At 42.7% G+C, this 19,939-nt stretch overlaps 1 protein-coding gene across 9 annotated transcripts in view; it reads left to right on the top strand.

Annotated features, from left to right (window-relative positions):
* Phldb2 (pleckstrin homology like domain family B member 2) overlaps nt 1-19,939 on the top strand; it is a 222,771-nt gene that overhangs the window by 170,972 nt on the left and 31,860 nt on the right. For 7 of the 9 annotated variants that reach the window (XM_050148925.1, XM_050148917.1, XM_050148922.1 and 4 more), the window contains 3 exons: nt 11,274-11,402; nt 18,095-18,250; nt 19,193-19,303. In XM_050148925.1, coding sequence (XP_050004882.1) covers nt 11,274-11,402; nt 18,095-18,250; nt 19,193-19,303 — 396 coding nt within the window. The remainder of the gene's footprint in view (nt 1-11,273; nt 11,403-18,094; nt 18,251-19,192; nt 19,304-19,939) is intronic. The other 2 variants (XM_050148921.1, XM_050148923.1) reach the window with 1 other exon arrangement.

Genomic DNA, 19,939 nt, shown 5'->3' with positions numbered 1-19,939 from the left:
AGTGATCTGCAGGCCACAGATGACACCGTGCTGAGGTCTTATTTATGTGTTTCAGGCCGCAACTTAAACATTAGCTGATGGCCACTAGAGAAAACATGGAAAATAATTGGCAGAAGTTAGAATTAAAAGTGTTAGCTTGTTGGTGGGGAATTTCCCCCTCGTGGAGATAATATGCATTCCGCTTCCATTATGATTTAGGAACAGCTGGACTAAGCCTAAAATTCCAAATTGGGTTAGCAAGAAAGAAACAAGATTTGACACATTCTTCCCTGTCTATCTAGTTCTCTATTAGACAAAGAAAAACAGCAACAACAACAACAAAAAGTTTCAATTTGAGTCAGTTCTACTGCTCATGTGACTTCCTTTTAAGACCCCTGTGTGTTTGAGACCTGTAAACAAGAGCATTGGATCTCATTGCCAAAGGCTGAGCTCAGAATCACTTGATGAGAACCGGAAGCTGCTGTACACATTCCACTTCATTTTCTGATTTTCTGGATGTCAAAATTAATTACTGCACAGCCTTTTCATTTCAAACTCTGCATACGCTTCTTCTATGATCAGCCTTGGAAATTCAAAAGAACCTATTTGAATAGTGGGCATGTTTGTCTCTAACTCACAGTCAAATCAAAGAGTGAAGTGTATGACCCTGATATATGGGACTGGGGAGACGGATGACTCAGAAAGGGAGAGCCTTAGCTGTGCAAGCTTGGCCACCTGAGTTAGGGTCTTTTGAACCCAAGGGAAAAGGCAGACATGGAGGCATGTGTCTGTAATGCCAGCATTCTTTTAGCAAGATGGGAAGTAGAGGCAGGAGACTCCCCAAGAAGCTCTTGGGCCAGGTAGCCTGGAATCCACAACACAGTGTCAAAACAAGAAAGACCCTGGCTCAAAGTGAAAGAAACGACTAACAGCTGATGTTCTCTGACTCCCACATGTACGCCATGGCATGTGAGTGCTCCCCCCCCCAACACACATACACACACTAAAGGTGTATGGGCAGTCTCAGTTAATGGCTTGTCTTCTCATTCCCAGCCTTTGTATTGAGATATCCAGAAACTTGTGTTGGTGGTATCAAATATCTTGTTTTGGTATTCAAAGGTATCAATTAAATTGATTGTAGTAATTAATCATACTGCAGTTTGATGGAAACCTCGTGGGGCCTGAGAATAGGGCATTGTGTCCCCTGTGGACACTCTGCCTCTCCCACCAGTGTGACTTTATCTGTGCATAGCCTATAGCTCGGTCTCCACATCACATGTCTTCCTCTGTCATTGGCATCAGACTCACAAAAGTGAAGCTAGTTGGGCTAATGCTGGGTCTGACTTCCCAGGGAAAGCTGGGCTGTGTTTGAGACCTAAGGTAGAGGTGAAAATCCCACAGCATTGGCAGAAACAAACCCAGAAGGCCGCTTCATCCCACCATCCCTCCTGCCAAGCTATTCAAGAAGGAAGTTCAGGGCCTGGAGCAGATCCTGCAGCTGTTAGGGGATTAGTGGGCCTTGGCAGGTGGAGTTATTGTCTCTCACCACATGATGTGAAAAATGGGGAAGGGGCTCCCAAGGAGGACTGGGGGGCAGGGGACTGGAAACAAAGACTGCCAGATGGGTGTCACTACACATTCTAAACAGCCACAGCCGAACAGCATTTTCTGACGCAGGAATTCCTGACCTCTGTGTTCAGCCGACCCCTGCTGCCTCTCAAGTCTTCAGCTTTTCTGCACAAAACTTGCCAGTTTACCACACCTGTACGGGTAGCATACTGCTGTTATTATCTTAGAAAAGCATCAGTTAAAATAGATACCCTCGCTCCGCATCCCAAAGTTCTCAGACAATTTTACTGGCAGACACTGTGTCTCCTCTTTATTTGCCTGTTCAGCATCCTTCCCATTCCAGTTGGCTTAGTCTCCACCACGCCATCGAATTTCTCCTTTTCAGACTCCCATGGACTTCAGCTCTTCCCAGCCCACTGTGGGCCTTTCAGACTCTTGTGGACAATTTTTTTCTCTTAGCTTCTCCCCGCCCCCCAGCCTTCTCCAACTTTGCCCTGTAGCTCATCTTCTTCTGGTATTCTTTCTCTTGCATTATGTTTGTGGGGGAGGGGCAGTGCACATGTGTACAGGCTCCTGTGGAGGGCACAAGTCAACCTTGGGTGTTGTTCTTCAGGCCCCGTCTGCCGTGTTCTTTAAAAATATTATTCTGTTTGTGAACACTCTATGGCACGTGTGTGGAGGTCAGAAAACAGCTTATAGGAGTTGCCATGTGGATTATCGGGAACAAAACTGGTCATCGGGTTATACAGGAAGTTAATGTTCTTGCCTGCTGAGGCATTGCCCTGGTTCCCACCTTGTTTCTTTGAGGCAGGGTCTCTCACTGGCTTGTAAGTCATCAATTAAGCTAAGTTGGCTGGCCAGAGAGCCCCAGAGATCACCTGTCCCTGCCTTCCCAGTGTGCCACCACATACAGACATTTTTAAATGTGGGTTTGGGAATCCTTCCGTTTTCATGGCAAACACTGTATTGAGTGAGATATTTCCTCAGCCTCCCTTCTCTTACTCTCATCTCTCTGGTATCTACCTGTGTTCTGAACTCAGTTTCTTTATCCTGGTATTTCTTAGAGGGCCACGGCTTCAAACAGCCTGGAATGCCAGTGACTGACATGTACCCATGCCCATACCTCTTTTCTGAACTTGTATAGCCTACCTGACACTCCCCACAGGAGCGACTTTCGACTGCACACCTCCACCATGTTACTCTTGATCCCCTACTCCTTGTGAGCCACCTCTGTGGCCCTTCTACACACATCCTCCAGCTTTCTGAATCTAAGCTTTCACATCTACCTGTTTGACGGCTCCAGCAGGAACCTGGATCCTGACTTTAACGCTCCCCTTCACCATAACTCATGACCACAGTGTTTCTCAATTACCAGAGACTTTATGTCTCCCTGGCAACATTCTCTTTGAAGTCATCAAAGTTGTTGCCCTTTGTCTTTTACCTCTTCAGCCCCTTTCCTTCCCTTCCCTTCCTTAGCCCATTCCCTTCACATCTGTCAGCCATGCTAATCATGCTAGTTCTTTGTTTTTTAAATGGAAATCAGATCACAGAATTCTTTAAAATCTGTAGCATGGGGAGTGTTATACACACCTAAATTTTCCTGTGGACTGTCACCCTCGTCCCCACTTGACACCAGTTTCACCAGGGCTTCCTCACTGTTCTGAGCTCCACCCTCTCTCTGCCTCACCCCCTCCCCACCCAGGCCATTCTCAGCTTTCCCCACCTGGATCTCTCGTCACAGTCCGCACTGTTTCTGTCTTCAAGGATACAGCTTTACTGTTAGCTTTCCAGAAAGGTTTCCCCATAGTCTCTAGTCCCTCCTGCTATTGTTCTTTTATTCCTTTTATCATCCTACTTTATTATTTGCATTTGGGGGGATTATTAGATATTTATTTCCCTCTCCAACCAACTAGACAGGAGAAGCACTGTTACCACTGTTTATCCAGCTTGTAGTAGCCTCCAAAGCGCTGCCCAGTGTACTCTGGGAATATTGTCCTTGGACTCCCCTGCTAACAGCCAGTCCAGGCTGGGCATGACAAAAGGCAACTGAGCCAAACACCTGCTGAAGAGCTGCTTGTAGCCAAGTGTCAGGACAGCTGGGATCGGCTGCTCAGGTGCGCATGCCAGAGGCCTGTGCTCACAGTGCCAGGCGAGCCAGAGTGTAAGACAGAAGGAGGAAGTGGCCTTTGCCCTTCTGGATTGTGTTCCCTTTCCACACACCTGTCACTTTGCTCAGACATGAAGTGGGGAACGAGGAAAGTAAAACCCAAAGATATCCCGAGTGGGCAAGCTCTGATTCAGATGCTCCCAGCACGTCCTCTCATTCTGATCTACTTCTGTTCTATTTTCTTTCTTGAGATTTTATTTACTTTTATTTCATGTATAGCATATTCTGCCTGAATATATGTCTGTGCACGGTGTGTGCAGTCCCCATGGAATCAAGAGAAGGCATCAGAATCCCCCTGGAACTGGAGTTTTATATTGATGGTTGTGAGCCGTTGTGTGGTTATTGGGTATTGAACCCTGGTCTTCTGGAGCAGAAGTCAGTGCTCTTAACTACAGAGTCATCTCTCTAGCCCCCCTGCACTAGCTTGTTGCAGACAAGGGAGGCCTAGAAGCACAAAAAAACTGCTTAATATCATAAAAGAATTCGGATCTTGATATGAAATTACTGACAGTGTTTTCTTGGCCCTCGAGACTGGTCTTTCATTTTAATCATTTTACCTGGTTTGGGGACTATTTTATTTTACTTACTTAATATTGTACATATTAGACATGGCAATTATATGTCACTACATAAAATGTCACATATACATGTAATTCTACATATATGATAAAATATGGATAATATATTATTTTATTTTACTTACTTAATATTGTACATATTAGACACGGCAATTATATGTCACTACATAAAATGTCACATATACATGTAATTCTACATATATGATAAAATATGGATAATATATTTTATTGTACATTTACTGAACTTTTGTTGTTGCTTCCTGGTCTACCTTTCACTCCTCTTAAGGAACCATGGTCAGTTTGTTTGACGGTGACTCTTGAGAGTCCCTGACTGTTGCTATTCTGGGATAGTAACCATATCACACACACAGCCACTATAAACATGGATAAACCCTGAACAAATATGAGTCCCTAGCTTCAACAGGAACTCAGAAGGGATGTTTATTTAGTAAGGCAATAAACCAAAAGCCCGTCATCTTTTTTTTTTTTTTTTGCATCTTATTAAGAAAGGGGAGGAGACTGCTTACCTTGATGACAAGGTGGGGAGGCTATACGCCCCCTATACCCAAGCTCTTACATTCCCCATAAACCAGGCTGGGTTTGGAAAGGTTGAGAATTCTCCTACTTTTCTCTATTCCTTCTTCAAGAGCAAAGCTTGATTTAGGAGAAAGTGTGGAAGTCTGCTATATATGTTTTTTTCTTCTATCTTTGTCTATTTTTGACTATATTAAAAATAACTTCCCAACTTCCTCTCTTTGGAGATCTGTGTTTCTGCATGTCGTCTGTGTATTTTAGACTATAACAAGTACAGTAGTCACGAGGGTGCAAAATCAAACACAGTCTTTAAAGGGAAGGCCCCACTTCCTCCCTTTTCTTAAATTCTCTCCATTACCCAGATGGTAACCATAAAACTCAAGCCGTCCTTCCCTTTGAAGGTGGACCCTTTGTCTCCTCATGCTTTGGTGTCCACATTGTGGCACTGTGGCTGTGCTTGTCTACACACGCTGAGCTCTGAGCTGAGGCGTGGGCCATGACCTACTCCTGGATGACAACGAAAGCTCTGATGGCCTAGCTTTTCTACAATAAGCAAATATTGCTGCACGTAAAGTGCGTTTATTTCTCGTTATTATCTTGCCAAAGTACCTGCTGCTTCCTCCCTGCCTTTCCTTGGGGGGAGGGGACGGAGGGGGGGAAGGCAGCCGGGCCTGGCTCACATTCCTCTGAGGTGTTAATACCCGGACCACAGCACATTTGCCAGGTCACAGTCAGGGTTAGGAGGAACTGGCCCTTCCAGGGCCTCTTTCTTACATTTCAAAGTCAGCTCCCTGGCTAAAGGAAGTGGAATTAGATCATGGGATGTGGGGATTAAACCAGCTGGATTCCAGATAGGTCTTTTTTTTTTTTTCCCCTAGTGATTTTGATTACAGAAGTCCTCTGTTGAGATTTACCTGTTTTTATACACAGAATACTTGTTAACTGTGTAAATAAAGGTCAAGTAAGTGATTGCAGGTTTGAAAGCTTGGCTCATCTGTTGGCTAATCTGTGAGTCTATCCCAAGCCAACACAGGCTTTTAGGAACAGGAAGGAAAGGGCTGCTCAGGGTGTTTGAGGAAAGCTCTAGAAGGTCCACCCCTCAGCGTGCAGGACTTAGTATCACAGGTTTAACACCTTGCTGCATCAGTTGAAACCTGAGCAGGAGCGCCACATACCAATGCAGCCTGAGCACCTTCTTCTGTGCCGTGGTCTGAGTGGAGGCATTTGAAAATTACAGAGGTGGACTTTAATTCTTTTTTTTTTTTGTTTTGTTTTGTTTTGTTTTTCAAGACAGGCTTTCTCTGTACTTTGGAACCTATCTTGGAACTAGCTCTTGTAGAGCAGGCTGGCCTCAAACTCACAGAGATCTTCCTGACTCTTGTCTCCCAAGTGCTGGATTAAAGGTATGCACCACCACTGCCCTGCGAATTTAATTCTTGATACTATTTCCTCCCCCTTTTTTAAAGAGTTCTATCCAGAGAAATTATGCTATCCCACTACAGAGAAATTCCAGTATAAACTGATGGTAGATATTGGGGAACCCTCAAGAGCCTGGAAATGAGATAGTACTTTTAGAAAGGAAGATATGTGGCCTGCAAAGGACTGGACTCCAGCTCACAGCACCCACAGAGTGCAGCTAACAACAGCTAGTGCCGGGCCTCCTCCAGCTTCTGTGGGCATCCAAGTGCATGTACACTTGATACCATTTTTTTAAAGCTAGTAGAATTGGAAGAAGTAGCAAATTTAATTACCAGAAAATCCATCATGCTTGAAAGTCAGGTAAATCGAGAATATCTTTAATCTATTCCTCCGGCAATTCTTAGATCATGCTTATACTAAAATCTGAGCTATTTATTTGAAATCAAATGTAACTGGATGTCCTTTATTTTATCTGGCATCTTTTTAGGGTGACGTAGAAACACCTGCTTATGAAGAGTTGAAGGCTTACATGTGTGGTACAATGATCTTTGTCACTGTACTTAGGATATTTTGGGTATACCATTAGAAATTTGCCATTGGAATTTACAGAAACTCAGCAAGTTAAATTTCAGTTTCCCTCTTCAAAAATACAGTCAAGAAGAGGACAACTTATGTAAATCTTTTAACCAAAAGACCTATCATGATAAAGACTTCTTCCTTTAACAAATGTTGGCCACTCTTGCATATGAATTCGCATTGTTTAAAGTAAACTTAAACAGACTCCTGGTCATGCGTATGATTTGGAAATAGTCATTGGCACCTGAACTTGAACTCTACCCTCCTTCCTGGATGTTACTGGACTGTAGGATCTGTCACAGTTCATTCTTGGGGAATTTACTCATAAGAGAGACTTTTTTGTTGTTGTTGTTGTTGGGTTTTTGTTGTTGTTTTTTGAAGATTTATTTATTTATTATATATACAGTGTTCTTCTTGCACCCAGAAGAGAGCACCAGATCTTATTATAGGTAGTTATGAGCCACCATGTGGTTACTGGGAATTGAACTCAAGAACCCTGGAAAAACAGTCAGTGGTGTTAACCTTTGAGCCATCTCTCCAGTCCCAGAGAGGCTTCTTATGCTCTGAAGTTCAGAATGTAGGATCAATTACTTTAGGAAGGTTTTTTTTTTTTTTTTTTTGAGTGTGCTATACTGTCAGAGCATGGGTACCTGTGTACCATGACCCTAAAGTGAGATCAGACCGCTACCTTGGGTTTTCATCCTCATCAGTTGAGATGAGCCTTTGGTCACTGCAGCGGACACCAGGCCAGCTGACCCCCGGGCTACTGCAGACTCCACCTTCCACCTCGCTGGAGCAGTGATGGTATTACAGTCACATGCTATCACATCTGCCTCACGTGGGCTTGGGACACACAGACTCGGGACCTCAATCTTGAATTGTTTCCCCAGCCCATACGAACGATATTTGATTGATTTTGAATTATTGGCTGGTGTCCTTAGAAAAATAAAGTTGTAAACGCCTTTGCCTCTCCTAGTTCCAGACGACTAAGCCAGAAGTTCTCAATCTGGCAACATGGAGGAAAAGCAAAAAGATTATTTAAAAATGTTTCTCAGTCTGTCTTAAATCTCAGTTTCTGACTGAGTGGACGTTTGAAATAGGATGTGGAAATCCCTACTGTACTATTCCATGGAGTAACCAGGGCAGGGAACCACAGGGCTGAAAGCATTTTGCAGTGAAAAGAGAATGAACAGCCTTCTTTTGTCCATCTTCCATTCTCTTTTCATCTTTACTGAGTGAATGAACAAGTCCTCTGCAAAAACAAATACAGTCAGCTGTCTGCATCCTTGCATTCCACATCCACAAATTCAACTAGCCAAGAGTCGATGATACTAAAAACAGCATCAGGCATCTGTACTAAACACACGTAGAGTTCCTGTCATTATTCCTCGCCCAATTCCGTATAACAACTGTTTGCACATCATTTGAATTGTATGAAATATAATAAATAATCTAGAGGTGATTTAAGCTGTGCAGAAGGATCGAGTGGGTTACATGTACATGCTACACCATTTTGTAAAAAGTTTGAGCATGCGTGGACTCAATCTCTTCAAGGTATTGAGGGACAACTGCACAAGCCAGCATTTATGCAATTATTTCTACTATCTGTGAATAAATTACCATGAACTTTATACAAGTAGAAAACTTTAGGAAGAGCTGCCTTAAATGTTCAATACAGACAGGACCTAGGAATGGGCATTGACCCGACTGAATTTTGCCCCTGCGTTGCCAGAAAACAAGGTCAACCCAGAACAGAAAATGGTCCCTAAAGGAGCAGCCAACCTCTGATGTCATATTATTTTGTTCTTGGATTTACGAGTGTCTCCTTGTAAACTGGGTTTTTGCTGGAGAATAGCTTGTCTTTATATAACCTTATTTTTCAACAAAGAAAAATTCATTACATTTTAAAGTAATTTGTTTCTTTAAAATCGACTTAAATCTTAAATGAAAAAATAAGCTTTTTAAAAAAAATCATATTCATTTTTACTTTGGTGTTTGGAAAATACAACTATGTCTATTGTCTGTAGAATAGGTGTCTAGTCTATAGGACTCTCATAAGCCTGGGAAAGGGAATAACCCTCCATTTTCATAATTTGCATGTGGAAAGCAAGAAATTCCCAGACTCTAGAATATTTATTATTTCTTTCCTTCCTTGTGGAAGGTGATGTGCTAGTTATGAAGTCCCTTCAATAATTTTCCTTTGAAAACTTCCTGCGCTATCAATAGAACAGAGGAATATTAATTTCTTTTTGGCCCAAAGTTGTTCTAGCCAGAGCTCCCAGGGAGTGATGTCACCTCTGCAGTCAGCTTGAGCCCACCTGCCACTAATCCTCCCTGCATCCTTCCCCTCTCTCACTTCCTCTGTCCTGGCTTTGGCCCCACTGAACTGCTCTGGGAGCAGGCTAGTAGTCAGAGCACTGGCTCACCGGGAGAAACTGCAGAAGGCTCAGATGGTGCCTGCTTGCATAATTCTCTTAACTGCGCCCTTGTATGGAATTGTGAAACGCTTCCAGCATCTCCGACAGAAGACACTATGTAAACATGAGGTACTTCTCTTTGTGTTTATTGTTAACAATTAGGAATACTGAGCACATAGAGCAACGCTTTGGTAGTGTCTTTGGATTTGAGACTGGTGTCGCCCAGCAGTGGTTTTCTTCCTATATTACCCAATATCTTAATATAGCATTACTGTTTCCTATCAGAATAGCTTTACATTGTAGGTCTTTCCCCTTTGATATTTAATGATAAGGTGTAGTCTTTGATTTTTTTTTTTAACTTTCTTAACTTTCTGAGTAGAACCAACCTGATGACACGGTATTTAGAAATAGAACTCTTTGGATACACTTCTGCTGTGTGAATCAGATTGGCTTTGATTCACTGGAAATAAATAACACTTTCTTAGCTAGAAATCAGCAAGCGTTGTGTGTTGCTGTTTCTATTAAGGGACAGATATTGGTTCTGAAACCAGTGAGTGGACCTTGCAGGTACTGGTGCATTATACTCTTTGTACACAGCTTCTCTCTTACCTGTGCCCGGGCTTTCTCCTAGCCACGCAGCGGGCCAGTGGGCCAATGGAGCCTGGAGGCATTGTCTTGTCGTTTGTTAACGTGGTTGTGGAATTATCCTAAATTGATAAATGGGGTAGGGTTTTCAAGTTTATGACCTCCTGGTTCAATTATTTCGAGAAGAATAAAACGATTTCGTAAAATACCTTTGAAAACTTAAAATCACCTCAAAAAAAGTGGAGACTCACCTGAATCCAGATGGATGTTAATGTTAGCCTGCTTTAGGTTTGAACCATAACATCTTTCTCAAGAGTCTAGGTATGTGTCTATGGAGGAAATCGTGGCCATTTTTATAAAAAAAATTACAGAATGGCCATTGTCACAGAACTACTTCAAATCATCATCTTTGTAAACGATGTTATATCTTACTGATGAGGGTTAAATCACAGGGGATTTGTTTACACTGAAAGTCACACATGAGAGAATCTTGCCCAAGCTTCCCTTCAAATAGTGTTCAGTTCAAGAGGGCCTCATCGGGCCACACCACCGCTGCATATAGTATCTGCCAGTTAGATCACAGAGTCACTTTGGCATGTGTGACACAGGGATTTAACTGTCTCTTCCTCCTTTTCTCTGCTGGCTCTTGGGCTCTCTCCTTCATTTCACAATCTATGCCTTCATTGTTTTTTTTTTTTTTTTTTTTTTTTTTTTTTTTTTTTTTTTTTTTTTTTTTTTTTTGGTGTGTGTGTGGGGGGGATCACTGTAAGGACACCTGTGTCTGCAGGGTCAGGGTCTCAGCCTTGTGTCCAATCTGCCTGATTTCCCTCCATCTCTGCTTGAGTCAATGTGGCAATCGTTTCTCCTCTCTCGGTGTCTTCATTAGAACTTTTCTCTGGATGTCCTCGTTTTATCTCTGAGCTCTCCCCATTGCTAGAACCCTTTCATATGAGGAGGCTGCCAGGAGTGTGTCTAAAGCACTTCCGACCTGAGAACAGGCTGCAGTAGTTTCCCGAAGCCGGCTAGCAAATGCTCTAGCAGTTCAGACCATGACAGTACCTCAAGGTAAATAAATGGTCCCCTTCTTTTATCCAGTTTTCTGACAGAGGACTCTTGGCCAGGATAGCATATGACGTGGTTGGCATTTCTTGTTCCTTGAGGACCACTAACCAGCATTCACCCTCCCCATTGCCCCCCATATGTGGTAGCAGGAAGGAGGGAAGGAAGAACGGCAGGCGATCGTCACTACGCAGTGAAGGAGGCCGGCTGAAGAAGGCAGGGTCTTCCATTCTGCTTTGATCTCCTTGCCGTAACCACTAACAAGCTTTGTTTGTTCATTCCTAGTGTATACTTGTGCCTGTTTGTTACCACCGGGGGATGCCCGCTAGCACCTGCCTGGGGTGTGAAGGTTAATGTCCGTTCTTCTATTTTCTGATTTCTGAACTTCAGGAGAAGGTAAAGCTTGATGCTGAGAGGGAAAAGCTAGAGAGGCTTCAGGAGCTTTACTCCGAGCAGAAGACCCAGCTGGACAATTGTCCTGAGTCCATGAGGGAGCAGTTACAGCAACAACTCAAGAGGGTCAGTAGAAAGCAGGAATGCACCGCTTGTTTGCTTTGTTTGGTTTTTCGTTTGTTTGTTTGTTTTTTTCCTTTGCTGTTAAGTTCCGCTTATCTGTGACTTACCACTTCACGTAGCGTACGTTTGCCTAAGTTCTAGTTTTTAGGTCCTTGAAAATAGAAATATGCGTGCTAACAGTGTGTATGGTTTGGTGTCAATCAGTTGAAAGATTACCTTGATGGAATTCTGTCTCCAGTTTATAACGCAAACATGCTTCTGGAGACCTTCATGGTAACTAATGAGAAATCGTTCCTGACTTGTAAATGCCACAAAGATTGTAGCATTTAAATCAAGTGGCATCTTCCTCTACTGCAGCGTGAGTACTGTTTGCCCTTGAATGTCTTTCTTCTTAGTTTGATTTCATGCTCTATTTAAAAATTACCCTCGGCTGTTTGCACGACCCCCTTGGCACTTTTCTTCCTGCTGTTTAGAGACATCGCGCTTATTAGTATGGTGAAAACAAACACCAGTATCAAAGATGCAGAGTATTACAGATGCCTTCGACATCTTGTCACACGGGCATCTTAACTGCTGAGAGGGTCCCAGAGCATGGGCCTGCTAGTTGAATGTTACCAGCTCATTCTCCTATTCCTACTGCAGGCAGGGTTGAAAGGAGCCTGCTGATCACTTTCTGGAAAGAGACCTCATAAGTGGGTGACTTCACAAGCGCTGGCATGGCCACGCATTATTTCAGAGTATCTTGACAACTGGGTCATCTCTGAACCAGCAGCTCAAATCAACAGTGATCCCTGGGAAGGAGGCATTAACAATCTTGTGCCTCTCAAGGAATTATAGGAATAGGAATTAGTCTTACGTGAGTAACAATGTATGATTTCACTTGAGTAGACAAGAAACTTCCCTTTCTCTTTTAAGAATGAGTGAGAAGAAAATTCACTCATTTCAAGTAGCACACTTGAAACAAATTCTGTGACCTTTTTACAAAAAAACCTTTGATATTTAATGGACAATTGCTAAGCAATGAGAAATCAGAGTTAAAACTGTTTCAAGTATTGCACAGGTTCTATTTTAAGAAGGTAGGTATGGTGCTGTATGCCTAGAACCCTAGAGGCCAGCCCGGTCTTGATAGTGCATTCTACCCAGCTAGAGCTGCATGGCAAGACCTTGTCTCAAACAAACACACATGAAAAAGTATCTGATGCAGACAATTTAAACTACAACACAGCACACGGCATTTGTTTTGCAATTGTATGTAAAGGATGTTTTAACAAGCCATCTTTCTCCTTCACTTATTTTTCTTCTGTAAAACTGAACTCACTGCCCAGAAAACAAAACAAAGCCAAACAAAAAAACTTACCTGTTCCTCGCTATCATAGTTCTTTGCTATCATAGTACTTTTCGATAAAAATAATTTTAAAAAGACTAATATTTTAGATTGAAATTATGTTTATGCCAGTTCACGTAAAAGATGGGCATGGTGGATTTTACCTTCGTTTCTTATGTTTTAAAAAACCCTGCTTTTTGCTGATGATTTAGCACTGTCTTCATGACTTTTGTCTAGGGTATGGATTTTATTCTTTCTTTCCTCTAGTTGCTCACAAATCTGTGTTCTTCATAAGCCTTGCTTCTAGAGTCTGTTAGGAACTTGAAGTTGCTAATATCATTAATGACTTCGTATTAACTGATTCTGTAGAATAACTGCTACGCCTATCTATGCTCTAGGAATCATGCCTCATGGAAGGAAGGAAATGATAATGAAAGTGGTTCCATCAACCAAAAACAGAGACTCCTTCCTCATCCTCTCCCAACAGAAGGAAAAAACCTAACATAGGCCGACTTTCCTTAGTTCGTGATAGCATGTGCTCCCCCTCAGAGTCAAAGACCTCATAATTCTATTGCCTAGGCCTCAGGCCTGTGTAACCCTTCACCGGCTTCTTGGCTTGACCAGTAGAAATTTGCCCAAGTTCATCCATATTAGGAACCTCCCATGTTGTCATGCGCATTTCTCTTCAGACCACAAAAGCTTCCCAGAGGCATAAACTAGAGTCAATAGTCTATTTTCTGACAAAGAGGATGAGTAAAAATCATTTTCTAAGCCGTGTGCTGCCTGGAAAACTCGGGCTGAACTGTCTTGGCCGAGTAATTTGTGTACTCCGGACATCTTATCAGCAAACCACTGCTTCAGCCAAACATGCAGGCGATGGCGGGTGGCTCCTGCTGGCTGTGTAGTCCGGAGAGGTTTGCCAATCCCGGGCTGCTATCAGTGACAAGGAGAAAGCTGAGATTAAGGGAGCCTTTTACTTATCAGGGCACTTTTTGCTGTTAAAGTGGCTGAGGCAGACACATAGCTGTGATGGTATTCTAATGCAGTTTATAGTAGTTGTTCTTCTAGATTCTCAATCTGTGGGTTGTGACCCCTTTGGGGGGGGTCACATATCAGACATTCTGTATAGCAAATATTTATATCATGATTCATAACAGGGGCAAAATTACAGTTATGAAGTAGCAACAGAATAAATTTATGGTTGGAGTTTTCACACCATGAGGAACTGCACTAAAGGGTTGCAGCTTTAGGAAGATGGAGAATTACTGGTCTAGATGGCTGATTTTGTTTTTTGTTTTTTTTTTTTTTACTTTAAAAATTGTATGCAGTGGCACCTATAACTGGAAGTGCCTTTTTCCATCACTGCCTCAAAAATTTTTTTTCCCATAGTCTAAGAAAAGTCATTTAGCTTCTGTGGCCCTCTCGGCCTTTCTGTGTGAGAAGGAAAGTTGATATGCTTGCCCCTTTCCATTCGGCAGAACAGGAGGCCTGTTTGACTCCACCGCGTGATATGGAGAGAGGCCGCTCGCTCTGTGCCCCATCTCAGTTTGCCTCCAGAGTTGGACTTAACCCATCGTGAGATGTTTTTCTACCACCACACCCAGCCATACCACATCTGTTCTCACTCTGTCCCCCTTTGGATAATGAAAACCTAAAGATCTGCTTTAAAAAAAAATCTGCCTTAAAATCTCAAAAAAAAAAAAAAAAACAAAAGTTCTTCCACAAGAACTGGCACCAGGTGTTTTCGGGATGCAGCTGTTGCGTATCTCCGTTGCCCTCTCAGCTGCCAGCCAGTGGAGGGATGCCATCAAGTGCTGTCCTTCCGGGGAGTGCAAGCTTTGTTCCAGTTTTCATTCAGTTGCACATGTACTTGACTGAGAGCTGCCCGTGTCTGTTCCCCATCTCAAACTATGCCTGTCTCAAATTCCACTCCCAATGTCTCACTAGCTATCTTTTTTAAAGACCTTATTCCCCCTCCCCAAAGCTTTGCTTCCAGCATTTATGTGCACGCTAAGTTTGCCTGAGGAGCCGGTCACACTCACAGAACCTGGGTGCTGAGCTTAGATGCGTGTTCAGCTTTTCTACCCCATGCACTATTATCTTCATTCAGTGCTTTAAATATCCCCCACAAACCAATGGGCGACTCTGTCGCTGTCTTTCAGGGTTACGACACATGTTCTATAGTGACCACATGTGGAGTAAGAGTGTGTACTGTGAGCCATATGTGTTTAAAGATGATTCCTAAGACAACGGGGGGACTCCAAATTTGTTGTCTTAATTACCTTTAACCCCAAATTAAGCCTAATTGAAGGAGCTTGAAAACTGAGTTATGTGTCCTTGTATGAATAAGTGTATGTATCATCTAGTACATTATTCCAAGACTGCAGACATTTTGTTCAAGATCAACATTTTAATTCTCCCTTAATTCCTATAATTAAACAATTCTGATAAGCTGAAATATCAATCAAAGTCTAGACATAGAGATAGTGAGATACCCTTGGAAAACCAACGAGTGTGTATATGTATTCAAATTTCTTAAAACATTTTCATAGTGCACTTCTTAAAAGTTGGCCTAGACGGATTAGTATCATTCTCCCCCTACCATGCTACACACACACACACACACACACACACACACACACACACACACACACCTCCTGCAGAGAGAGATTCTCACAACTCAAGATCCTCTGCCTCACCTTCCTGAGTGCTGGGATTAGAGAAATGTGCTACCACACCCAACTCGGAATGTTTTTCAGATGGTGTTTTCCTCCCTGGGCGTCCTAGCCAGGGTACATCAGCATATTAACCTTGTTGGTATGGTTCTGTCTGTAATTTCATGGCAACCAGGACCTTTCTGTGACTCATCTCTAGATGAGTCTTTTCTACAAAGACAGAAACGTTCCATCTGACTAGAAAACATTATTCATACTTTATCAGTGAATGAAACCCGGAAGGAGGACGTTAGTGATGCAGTGTTTCTCTCTGAGATGCTGTAACTAAACTGCAGCATCAAGGAAAGCCCTAAATGTCTCAGCTCTGCAGAGCTGTTAGCCACACCGTCCAACTGCCTCTTCCCTTTGGCTAAATATTTTTAGGTTATAATTTTAAAAATGTGCTGCACAGACCTCATTTGTAATTCTGTTAGTGACACTCAGAATAAAGGATTGTTTTCTTTAATGGACTTAGGAAGAATTTGTACAATGTGTCCCAACCCGAGCACAAAGAGTGAGTACATTCCTGCTGCAGGAACATTCAGAGCTTGAGGAACACCTTTTCATTTCGTCATCTTTGAGCTTCCTTAACTGCTTTCAACGTTATTTATGGGGCAGTGGTGCCTAACTTTTTGAATCTCTTAGTTAGGGTTACTATTGCTATGTTAAAATACCGTGACCAAAGCAACTTGGGTAGGAAAGGGTCTATTTGGTTTATATGCCACAAGTCACAGTCCACTGAGGGAAGCCAAGGCAGGAACTCAAGCAGGGTAGGATCCTGGATCCAGGAGCTGATGCAGAGGTCTTGGGGGCATGTTGCTTACTGGCTTGTTCAGTCTGCTTTCTTATAGAATTCAGAACCACCAGCAGAGAGGTGTTCCCTCCCCTATCCCAAGGGTGTTCCCTCTCCTATCAATATGTAATTAAAAAGATGCCCTTCAGTCTGCCTACAGCTCAGTTTCAGTTTTGGTGAGGCATTTTTAAGGTCCTCTTCTCTGATGATGCTAACTTGTATCATGTTGACATAAGCCAGCAGCACAATCTCCCTGTTCCCATTGAGAGCTCTGCTTCTGCTCTTTGCAGCCAAGAGATTTGTGCACAATTGTAACGGATCCTTAAAGGCTCGGTGAAAAAAATCTTGCTCTCCAAATGTGTTTTTTTTTTAAGATGTATTTTTTTTTAAAACAATGTGTATGTTTGTCCTTGTCTCTGTGTGGGTATGTGCATGTGAGTCCAGGTGTACTCAGATGCCCAAAGAGGGCATTAGATCTCCCTGAAGTGGGCTGCCCAGCATGGGTGCTGGAAACCAAAGTCAGGACATCTGGAAGAGCAACATGTGCTTTTTTACCTGCTGAGCCATCCTTCCAGCACACCAAATGAGATTTTTAGGGAGTTGTGTGATCACAGCAAAACTGAAAACAGTCAGAGGCTTCCCACACGTTACGTGCCTCATACAGTCGAAGGCCTCGGTTTTACTGTTCCTTCCTAAACTACTGCCTTCTTAACAGAGTTCATGTTCAGGTGCTGCTGAGTGCTCCTTTCAATAAGATTTCTCAAGCATGTAACCCTCCTCTATAATATGTAGTCAATTACATAATGATATATAATAAGCATTTATTGCATGGGTGCTCAAAATTTATATATTTTAACTTATGTATATATGCTTTTCTACTTGTGTGTACATTAGAAAACATTTGTTAAGAAATTCACCTGGGTATGGTAGCACATCCCCGTAATCCTAGGACTAAGGAGGCTGAGGGAAAATGGTGAGCTACGGGTGAACTGGAGCTATAGAGAGAGAGACCCTCTTGAGAGAGAGAGAGAGAGAGAGAGAGAGAGAGAGAGAGAGAGAGAGAGAGAGAGAGAGAGAGAGCTGAGGAAGGGGGGCAGGGCAAAGAAAGGAAAAGAAATAGGGAAGAGATAAGAGGAACCAAAATGAAAAAAAAAAGCAATAAACCTAAAATTATTTACTGTTTTCCACCTTATACTCCGGTGGATTATGCTACCACATCTGGGGTCCCCTTAAAGGTCTCTGATCTACTACTGGACTAACTTGTGAGCTACTTTATTAGTTTATTTTATAATTCATATGTGGTGGGAAAGAGAATATTTATTTATTTATTTATTTATTTATTTATTTATTTATTTATTTGGGTTTTTTGAGACAGGGTTTCTCTACAACTTTGGAGCCTGTCCCAACTAGCTCTTGTAGACCAGGCTGACCTCAGACTCACAGAGATCTACCTGCCTCTGCCTCCCAAGTGCTGGGATTAAAGGCGTGCGCCACCACCGCCCGGCTCTTAACAGTGATTTTTTTTTTAAAGAGACTGTTGGTCTGCAAATAACATCTAAGTTGTTTATGGAAATCTCTTTATATTTCAATGTCCATCTGAAGCCATCTAGTGGCTTTAAAGGAAAAGATTTACATACACAGAAAAACAAAAACTGTTGGTGAAGTGCAAAGTGCTCTCTAGACCATAGGCCCACCACTTTCTCTACCAGCCACTGCTGGGCTTACCTCCATCACCTCCTTCTAGCCCCATGTAGTAGTAACCAGACATCTGCACCGGAATGAGCACTTCTCATTGCTGTTTCTTCATACTGGGAAGGCCGCAGCCACTCGGGTGGGCTTCATTTTCCTTCCATTTTCTCCAAAGGATGCTGACCTGCTGGATGTCGAGAGCAAACACTTTGAAGACTTGGAATTCCAGCAGCTTGAGCGTGAGAGCCGTCTGGATGAGGAAAAGGAGAATTTGACGCAACAGCTCCTGAGGGAGGTGGCGGAATATCAACGGAACATCGTTGCTAGGAAGGTAGTTTGCTAGGTGTTGAAAGTTTAGTCCTTCCCGTGATGCAGTAATCATGGTCATTCACACACCTCGTCTGCCGCTACATCCGAGAATCCTTTTCTGTTAATCACGTTTGCCCTGCAGCAGACGCTGCTGTGCGCTCTATGAATTGAGACGTGTTACAGGTGCTGTTACAACGTTATAGAGGTGTTAGTGGATAACACACACACCCTTTTTTATTACTTGCATAAAAACCAAGTCACAGATAACCAGCTATTTGTTTCAAATCCCTCCCTCTGGCAGTTGAATTAGTCTAACTAGAGTTAGAATAATTCTGTGAACAAAATCTAGTTGGAAATTTTCTCTCTCCATTGATTAATAATCTCCATTGCTACCTGGGAGCCTGTTACCATTAGCAACAGACCAGTGGAAAATCATTCTGATTACTGTGGACTCCACCCAGGCCCGAGCATCTAGATGCCTAGCTCAGAATTTAGCATTTATTTCAGAAATTGTCAGTATACCCTAGGACATTGTACTACTTTGGTAAAATTGAAGGATAAAGTTGATGGGAATAAAAAAGGGCAGAAAAAGCGACTTCTGCTTTAATAGAGAAATTCTTTTTTTTTTTTTTGTTGTTGTTGTTGTTTTTTTTTTTTTTTTTTTTCCACCAGCATGTTAAAAACAAATCATCAATTCATGGTCTAAAACAGGATTTCCTTCCTATTGAATTCTGGATATTTAAGAATAATCTTTCATGTCATGTGACCTGCACTGGCTGTAAGTTGAGCTTGGTCAGTCAAAGTCAACGTTTCATAGCCTTAGGTGGTCATGGTGGTCCACTGTCAACTAAAGTGTGGGCAGTGTCACTCGGGTTCTAAAGCCCCTTTCTTCCTTGCCCGGGACAAACTGGCAAACCCCTGATTGTCTCATGTGTGTCTCTCTACCATGACTTCTGTCTCCCAGGAAAAGATTTCCGCACTGAAAAAGCAAGCCAGTCACATTGTTCAGCAGGCTCAGAGGGAACAAGATCACTTCGTAAAAGAGAAGAACAACCTAATAATGATGCTCCAAAGAGTGAGTCCTTCCTGCTGCACGGTGGTGACAGCAATGACAGTTTCTGGCTGGGGGAGGGCTGTCGTTTCCAGTGTCATGCCTTGACACTTTCTATGCTGTCTTCCTCATTGGTAGCAATGCTCGCTGATGATCACCGACAACTCAGAGAGTGAGCAAGGAGGTTTCCCTCACGTCATTTCATCCCTGAAAGAACTATGGCAGATCTGCACTTTCTCTTATTTCCTTAGGGAAAAAAGTCAGACTTCTCGTCAAGTAGTTAAAGATACTCTAACAATAATTTATGGTAGATGTAAGGGGAAATGTTCTTTATCCTGCTGTTGAATACTTTGGCTCAAGTCCTCCAGTGTTTCCAGCTGCAATTATCTTTGTGTGGGGGTCTTCCTCATGAATGTCACACTGAAGGTAGTTTGACTTACCTGTATCTGGAGGTACTCCGTTAGCTTGGTGAGAAGAGCACCAGCATCCTCTCTTGGGCCCATGTCCTTATTTGTCCCAGTAAAGTGACTCATAAAAAGGATTTCTAGGATGAAGAGAAAGAAAAAACAAACAAAAGCCGTAGCCACAACTTGGACCTGACCCATGGTATAATTTTAGGAGTAAGATACCAAATACCAAAGCTGATGGAGCCCCAACCTG

Source organism: Alexandromys fortis, unplaced genomic scaffold (assembly GCF_014885135.2).
Source record: "Alexandromys fortis isolate MF-2015 unplaced genomic scaffold, M_Fortis_MF-2015_v1.1 scaffold_4, whole genome shotgun sequence".
In the NCBI taxonomy this organism is placed as follows: domain Eukaryota; kingdom Metazoa; phylum Chordata; class Mammalia; order Rodentia; family Cricetidae; genus Alexandromys; species Alexandromys fortis.
Note: the sequence above shows the minus strand (reverse complement) of the source record. Positions and strands in the feature narration are given on the sequence as shown.